The following is a 9226-nucleotide window of genomic DNA, read 5'->3' on the forward strand; positions in this document are numbered from 1 at the left end:
GGCGCGACGAATCAGTCTATGCAATATTCAGGAATTCTTGACGATATCGAGTTGGAACAACCTGTTCTTCCTAGATACCCTGATTCAAGGCCAAAGAATTTCCTACCGCTACCATATAGTATTCATCTCTGCCCGATGATAAATAAAGCATTCACACCCTTTTTGATCTCTCATAAATTTTATAAAATGGATTTTCTAGAAACCCCCAACAACCAATCCTGACATGAATTGCTAATGATCCAATAAGTCCAATATTGATTATGTAGCGTAGCCCGTTCCTTTCACCTCTACCACCTTCCCCACCACCAAAATCGCTACCGCCACCACCACCTCTGCCACCAGTCGACCTCACCACTGTCACCTTCATTACTTATATCATCATCACATCTGCCACCACTACCTCTTCTGCCACAAATTGTTCTAATCATATATATGATTACTCACTTTGTGAACAGACATATATGTATAATCATTTATAATTAGACATATACGTATAAACAAGTATAATCACATATGATTTTTGCTCTCTGCCAAATAATCATTTATGATTAGGCATACCCGCTCTCTGCCGGTACACTGGAACGTTAAAGCAAAAAATGATATATATATATATATATATATATATATATGTGTGTGTGTGTGTGTGTGTGTGTGTGTGACAGATCATATTTTATAAGACTATAAGACCGTTTTTTTAGTGAAATATTATACTATTCTAGTTTTTATAAAAATATAGTATATGCAATGTTCTCAACTTTAAAGTTTTAGAATATTACAATGTAAACGTTAAAAATATTGTTTTAGAATATTATACATATTACATTTATATTAATACCAAAATATAAAAATATTTCAATAGAAATAAATAACTCAATGGTTTCACAAATAAAACCCATCTCACAAATAAAACTTGTCTCACATTAACCTTTACATATATCAAAATATTTAAGTAGAAAAAATGTTTGTTTCATGTTCGTGAAGTGTTGAAAACTTGAAGCTGTATCATGTCATGTTCATGTCAAGATTTGATACGAAATTGACATGATAATTAAATGTATTTATCATGTTTACATGTTTGTCTTGTTTGTAAGATTAATTTTGAATTAAATAAATAGTGTTTATTTTCATTTATATGTTTTGTGTTCTTCGTGTTGATCGTTTTTATCGTGTTTTAACTGAATTGTTTTTGTGTTAGTGTAAATAAAAAACTTGATATTATATAATGTATGTATTATATAAAAATTATCTTATCGTATCGTGTCCATTAAAAACACGATATGACCATCTAATCTGACACCCTACATATTTTCTCAATTAACAAAGTCATTATATTAGTTCTAAACAAAATACACCATAAACACAAAACTAAAATACTCATCATCGTCCAAAAATAATAAGAAAAAGGGTTAGTTGACATTTTTCCAAAATATTGTTTTTATAAGTTCAATGTACTCTAATTTTCAAGATATATTTTAACACATTAAGTTGGTATAAGGCCATCTGTTAGGTCGTCTGGTATGCTTAGCATGGAGGCGATCGTGCTATACGTAGCCACGAACCACGGTCGTGCACACCATTCCGGTGTGTCATGTTCGTGGTGGTTCGTGAAGCCAACCATGAATTACAACGGAGGGTCTCTCTCTCAACCTTCTTCTTATCTCTCTCTCTCTCTATCTCTCTCTCTCTCTTCGTTCTTCTATTTCTGGTTGTGATACGTAATCCGGTGGTGGTTTGTGGCTAATCTGGAAGCTCTCCTTAGTTGTTCTTGTAGAAAGTATAACGGATGGTCTTATACTCACCACTAACCACTATAGCGGTGAGTGTCAACTCATCACTATATTCAAACACCATAATGTTAGGATACCTACCACTATATCCTTTTTATTTTATTATTATTAAAATAAAAAATATTTTTTAATTAATTATTATGTAGAGAGAGAGATAGAGAGATAAAGAGAAAAAAACGCATTAGATGTGGTGGTTCGTCCTCCCCACCACAATTTATCACGAATTCTTCCACTACTAAGGATATGGAGTGGTGTTCATAAGACCATCTCCAACCTATCTCCATTTTTTCTCCCATAAATGGAGTAAAAAATGGAGTAAACAGTGTTTCATCTCCATTTTCTACCCCATTTTTTACTCCAAAAAGTATATTTTTGGAATATTCCATTTTTATAACTTATATATATTGTCAAATGCACCCCTCTACTAATTAAACTTTATATTTATGATTAATTAATATAAATTAGTATACAACATAATATTATAAATATTAAATATTGCATTTAAATTATAATTAGTAGATAAAATAAACTAGAAATGTATAAAATAAAAATAAGAGGGATTAAAATTGACAACCAAACTTCACCTCCATTTTTGGAGATATGAATAGTATTCCCCCATATATGGGGAAATACTATTCATATCTCTAAAAATGGGGGTGGAAATGGGGTAGGGTTGGAGAAGAATAGGAGGAGAAATAGGAAAAGAAATGGAGTATAAGGGTGGGTTAGAGATGCCCTAACTGACTAATTGTGGTGGCTACATAGACTGCAAATATTTTCGTTATAAGTACACCGGTTAGTCTAAGAATTAAACAAAGAACATGTAGTTAGAACTTTAGAGAATAATAAGTAAATTTTGAAACTTTCGATAAAAGAGTAAATTACACGAATGGTCCCTATGGTTTAGGGTAATTTGCGTGTTTGGTCCCTAACTTATTGTTTTAACTCGAAAGGTCCTACAGTTTGTTTTTGTTATGCGCTTGGTCCCTGTCTTACCTAAAAAGACTATTTTACCCTTAATTTTTTAATTTATTTAAATAAACACACCCCCACCTCCATCCCCTCACCTTATCTTACATACCCTACAATTTTTCCCTATTTAAATAATAGTCTTTTTAGGTAAGATAGAGACCAAGCGCGTAATAAAAGCAAACAGTAGGGACCAAGTGCGTAACGAAAACAAACAGTAAGATCTTTCCGAGTTAAAAAAATAAGTTAGGGACCAAACTTGCAAATTACCCCAAACCATAGGGACTATTCGTGTAATTTGCTCTCGATAAAATTGAAAGGGTGTGAATCGAAAATATAAATATATTAAGAATATTAATATTTTATTCATGACTGATGGTGGTATGAGAGTCCGTGGATTTAAGTTTTCTTTCTTGCATTTAAAATTACCCTATATATAATGTCTCCCCCTTTCAAAATTACGTACCATCGCTCTCTGATTGATTTTCTGTGTATAATTGAGGAGAGAGATCCTTTGATTTCACTCTAAATTTGGATCTAGGGCCTTCAATTAAGGTACTTCCCCTCAAAATATTATTATTATTGTTCAGAGATGAATTTGTTATTATGATTTTCGTATAATCGTGTCTGAATTCATCTATACGTTGCTGTTTCTTAAGATTTAGGTTCAGTTCTACTCAATTTTGTGTTGATTTCTCGCTAAGCTTCTGTTTAATCATTCATTACTTTGTATACACTAATTGTTTGACATTTTTTGCTTTGTTTTGTGGTTAACAGCTAGCAATTTAAGTTCAATTTTATTCTATACTTCTACACTTTTCGAATATTCTATACGTGTTTTGGTTTGATTTCTTTGTTTTGGCATTTTAAAGTTTTCAACTCACCGTGTTGAACAATGCCACCTATACTTGGTTACTTTTGCTTCATCTACAAACAATTATGGCATTTGCTTTGTGATTAAATTTAGCTCACATCCTTCGGTTTTAGTTTATATAAATGAAGTATAATCGATGAGATGCAATAATCTAATCAGCTCGATCTATTTTGTTTTCAGGATTTCATCATCGAACAGAGATTTGAATTACAAATCAACATAAATTTTGTTTATGTTTACTTGGAAATTAAAGTTGTAATGGAACATCGTCCTCCTATTGACGAAGATTTTCTTGTTGATCTCGAGAGTGGTACCATTGAAGAACGAATCCCTAATCCCCAATCTGATGAAAATCTAGCAAGAAACGATTTTATTTCCACCAGATTATGTGACCAATTGAATGTCGATCCATTAAATGTGAAGGTGGCAATCGACTCAAAGATAGAAGGAGATTCGACAATGAAGAAAATGGGGAAAGAGAAACGTAAAAAGTCGTGTTCAAGTGCTAAAAAACCACCTAAACCACCACGTCCACCTAGAGGCTTTTCTTTAGATGCTGCTGATCAGAAGCTTATCAAAGAGCTTGCTGAACTTGCCATGATGAAAAGGGCAAGAATCGAGAGGATGAAAGCACTCAAGCACAAGAAAGCATTAAAAGCTTCATCTTCATCATCAATCAGTGGTAGCTTGTTTGCCATGATCTTTACAATCATCTTCTTCCTAATGATATTCCACCAAGGTAATAAATTACACCTTAATTGTTATCATTATCTCTCTTTCTATCTTCATACTTCACCATTAATTTAAAAAAAAAAAAAAAAACACCAGGAATATCTTATTGTTTTTATATATTTCCATTAAGATAAAACTTTACATTATGTTTTTTCAGGAATGTCATGCCAAAATTCAAGTGTAACTTCTCAGGGTTCTCCTCAAACAGCTCAAACAAACGAAAATGGTTTAGTATTTACACAAGAACAACTCAATCCATCTGCTAGTGATTCCATTCTACCCGATTCTAAATCTTCAAGGTACGCAAACCATTTTATATTTTCTTAGTGATATAAATATATGCTTGTTATTGGAAGGAAATTTTTTTAAAAAAAATTCTTGGTATTTTGCAGTTTTTTTCAAAAGATTCCAGGTTCAGGTTTTGTTAGCAGGAAAGTACTGTCGTCTGGTGTTAAGCAAGACAAGACAAAACAAAATAGTAGCTAAATAAAAAAAAAAAACAAAAAGTTAACCTCCCTCCATGTGGCAATGCCTGTGACAACAATGTTGTACCATGTGTATAGTAACGCGTTATTTGTTACGCGGCATATGACATGAAAGAACAGAACAGTTGGACTGAGAATGACACTGATATCAGTAGCAAAAATTATGTTTTTTATGGCACCCAAAAAGGTGCAACATGGACTCCTTCCGGTCTATGTTTTGTGGAAAAAGACGTTAATGCCCTCCTCATCGTCAAAAATTAGCAAAAAGCTTGTTCGGTTTCATCTGGTCAGTACTACGTTCTAGTCGGTTCTGTCAAATATTGTATGTGTAACAAATGTAGTTTAAAGGATAGTTTTTGTACTTATTCTAATTGTGCTACTAGAACAGGGTTTTTATTTATTTATTTATTATTATATAGAGATGAGAAATCGGCAATTTAGCTGGAGTTGAGTTAGGTTTTTTTGTTTTGTAATTAACAAGTTAAATAATATGTATTGTAGTCAACAAAAATCGAGATCTGATATCTATGTAAATCAGTTGAGTTCAATTTTTAATATCCCACTTATAAGATTCAGATTTGCTTCTTAATTATTTGCTTAGTGATGCATCAAAACATGTGTGAGAGTTTATGAGTGATTGTGAGAGAGATAGGTTTGTTTTTCTTAAAAAGACAATTATACCCTTCTTTTCTTGTTTTTTTTTTTGAAAGAGCAACACATTGGCTCGAAGGGTGTTTTGGGGAATTATTTTTAGACAAATAGTTACATGATGCTATATTCATGACTATGGAGAAGTCTATTTCATGTAAAATGACAACTACACCCTTTGTCTCTTTTCCCTTTTAGGAAAAAATGTTTTTTTTAACTTTACTTATTTTTTTTTTATCATCATCGTTATAAATAATTGATGTTGCCAATATTATTTTCAGCCAAAGGGATTTTTTTGCATCTGGACAAATTGGTACAAGGAAGTATGTGGTTCTTAAGACATGCATGTGCATATGGATGAGCATTCATAGATATAATCGAGGATTTTAGTATGATATTTTGCATAATTTGGGTATGGACTTATTTTGGATAGACTTTGAATAATTGAGCAGTGATGCAAAATTACATTTATACCCTTCATCCTCAACGGACGACTAACATACTCATTCATGTTGCCCATACGTATCCGATTAAAGATATGTTGACTAACATACTCATTCATGTCGCCCATACGTATCTGATTAAAGATATGTTGCCCATACGTATCTGATTAAAGATATTGCATTCATTAGATACTAATTTCACAAGTATGGTTTCTTTTGGTAAAGATAATTAAGAATCAGTTTGTTACCTAAGACATGACATGATAGAAAAAAAAAAAAAAAGCATGTTCTGCGTTCAATATTGTATTGGACTTGAACTAAAACATGTATTAATCGGACAAAAATGTTATTTTTTTTGTCACATCCAAAAAAGGATAGAACAAGATGGGAGACTGACATTTTGCCGATCTCTTGTATATGTAAAAGGCATTCATCCGCTTCTCATCATCATCATCAAAAGTAACTCGTGTAAGTATATAGAGTCATCTTTGGTTCGGTCTCGTCAGTATAACACAAGCAAAACGAGGACTTAACATTATTATTTTCAAAATAATTAATATACAAAGATAGCAAATAAATATTTGATAAACTATATATTGTGGTATAATTGACCCTCATGGACCTTCCGAGACCTAGGCATGGCATGGGATACCCCACCCCCCACACCCCCTCCGAAACAACCTGGGTGACCAGAGGCCATATGGTGATGTTGGGTTATAATTCATTCATATTTGGAATTGGATCAAATACATGTGAATCAGATCCATAAACTAAGCAATAATACCATTTTCACTTGCTTTTCCCTTTGACCTTCTCGACCTTTTTCTTTCATGTGCCTTCTAATAATATATATAGTAATAGCCTACAAGTCAAAGACTTTGTAGCAAATAACTCTTTTAATTATTATACTTATAGTTTCTTTATATATAGATCATCATATTTCTTAAAATACAAAAAGAGCATAAACAACAAAACGTACCTTGTTTTGACGGATTCTTTTCTAACAATTTTCAATGTTATACGATAACTATATAGTGACTTGAATTGGTGTATTTTAGTATTTTCTATTAATTGTATGTTTAATAAGTTCGGTGATTAGTTTCTAATCAATTCCACACACAGTGATAATCTTGGTAATTCGAGAAAAAAGAAATCCATATTCTTGAGTGTTTTATTATCAAATTTAGTGGATTTTTTCGTACTCCATAAGAGCAAATGCCTTCCGAAATAATATCCCTGAGTGCTTTTTTTGTCTACTTGAATCAAATTTTGAGTGTTTTATAATCAAATTTAGTTGATTTTTGCCTACTCCATAAGAGCGAATGCATTCCGAAATAATATCCTTGATTGCTTTTTTGTCTACTTGAAACAAAATTTGAGTACAAAGAGAATTGTAATACGATACTCAACTACAAGATATAGACAATGATCTTTATTTCAAGATTGTATCCATATTACATCATGTATCGTGTTGGCATTGATAGTGAATACATTGGTTTCATTAATCACTTTTTTATTGCGTAGATTCCCTTCTTCATCTTTAGTGGTTCGATCATATACAATATGCCAAACCAAGATTCTAGTTCGGTTATTCGGAATGATCCTTTGTGGTTCGGCTATCCCGGACCGAGCGGGAACTATTCTCCAAGGAGGATACTTGAGTGATTGGTCATGTACACACATTGAGCCTATTATGAGTCAACTAATTATCGAGTAAACACATTGATCTCATTATAAAAATATGTATCAATCACAAGTTTTGTAAAGTGTTTTGTCGTCTGGTAGTTACATGTTTTGGATCTTCATCTTCATCTTTGCTATTTATAGTGGTGGACTAAGTTGTTGAATAAATTTAGATTTTAAATCATCATGTATGGTAATTGATGTGGACGGAAATATTTAACCCTTTGTTTTGGAGTGTCTTTAAGTGTGATCAGAAACACTTGTATCGTTACCACATATTTTGTAACTCCGAAGTAGTTGGTAGTTTCGATCGCTTCGCCAACATGCTTATGCACGTTTTCATCGGAAAAATATGTTTCTTTCAATAATCAAAGGAATTGACCCTTGAGCCCGAAATTTGTAGTCGCTGATAGTGATGGTAGAACTAGTCCTTGTCCAATCCCATCTCTCGTATGACTTGTGTATTATTATAACAATGGATTAGCAGTATCTGTCATCCTTCCGTCTTCGCCTTCTTCTTCGTTGCTATCTTCTATTTTGTTGTCTTTGTTGTTTTGTGAAATTCTTGCTCGAGCTTGTTGAATAGAAGTATTACTTTAGAAGTGAATCATCGGGACATAAACTAACAGCAAAACAAACATAAACCATAACAAAAATAAATAAATAAAGCAGCTTGTTTTCGCCCAAAAAACGTCGCGTAACAGAGTCGAACACAACTTGTTTGCCGACGAAACAAAATATTAACTTTTCACGACAAAAGCCACAAAAAGAATCGAATAATGAACAATAATCTAAAGAAATTAAGTTGTTTCCTACTAACGACGCTAAAAACTTGATATGTGAATTCATCAATAACTTATAAATTTATTAATTAGTTTATCACAACCGGGCTGTTACATTAGGCAGTATACATAATCATGTAATAATATAGCTAAGATACGTTAGGTATCGAACACTCGAGGAACATATATGATTTGTGTTTAGAAAATTAAAACTATTAATTAAATTAAAAAACAAATAATAAAAGATAGCCTGTTTAAATCCAATTAAAAATGGTTGAAACTAACAACCATTAACTAAAGTTTGATTAAACAACAACAACAACAATAATAATAATAATAATAATAATAATAATAATAATAATAATAATAATAATGAGAAATTAAAACTGAAAAATTCAACGATATGAAACTTCTAAAGTAAATAAGTGAAATTTCTAGTTCGGTCTTGATTTTAGTCAATAGCCGAATCGTTTAAAAAAACTAATTTATGGAAAATAATATTTTTCTTAAAAATTGATGTTTAAGTTTTAAATAAATATGTTTTCTACAAATTTTTAGTAGAATAAATGATTTTTTTTTTTGAAAAAATAAAACGAAATAAAGATTTTTCAAATAAATCAGTAAAGTTATAATAATTTTTGAAAAGGAAAATAGACTTATTAAGATAATTGATTTTTTGGGTTGTTCATATTTATCTAACTATTTTTTTTTTTTGTAAACATTTACGTAACAAACTTTTTGAAAGTGCTCGCATATAACCATTATGACCGGTTGTAATAGGTTACATCTGATCATAATGATCATATGTGAATACTTTCAAAAA

The 9226-nt window shown here is 31.5% G+C and overlaps 1 protein-coding gene across 1 annotated transcript; it reads left to right on the top strand.

The window, feature by feature from the left end:
• The first annotated feature begins 3159 nt into the window (after positions 1–3159).
• On the top strand, positions 3160–5422 carry LOC145003204 (uncharacterized). The gene is made up of 4 exons (XM_078962332.1): positions 3160–3311; positions 3811–4369; positions 4520–4661; positions 4755–5422. The coding sequence occupies exons 2-4, from the start codon at positions 3889–3891 to the stop codon at positions 4846–4848; spliced, it is 717 nt and encodes a 238-aa protein (XP_078818458.1). The 5' UTR covers positions 3160–3311; positions 3811–3888; the 3' UTR covers positions 4849–5422.
• Positions 5423–9226: the final 3804 nt, after the last annotated feature.

Source organism: Lactuca saligna, chromosome 6, assembly GCF_052625555.1.
Source record: "Lactuca saligna cultivar CGN05327 chromosome 6, ASM5262555v1, whole genome shotgun sequence".
Taxonomy (NCBI): Eukaryota; Viridiplantae; Streptophyta; class Magnoliopsida; order Asterales; family Asteraceae; genus Lactuca; species Lactuca saligna.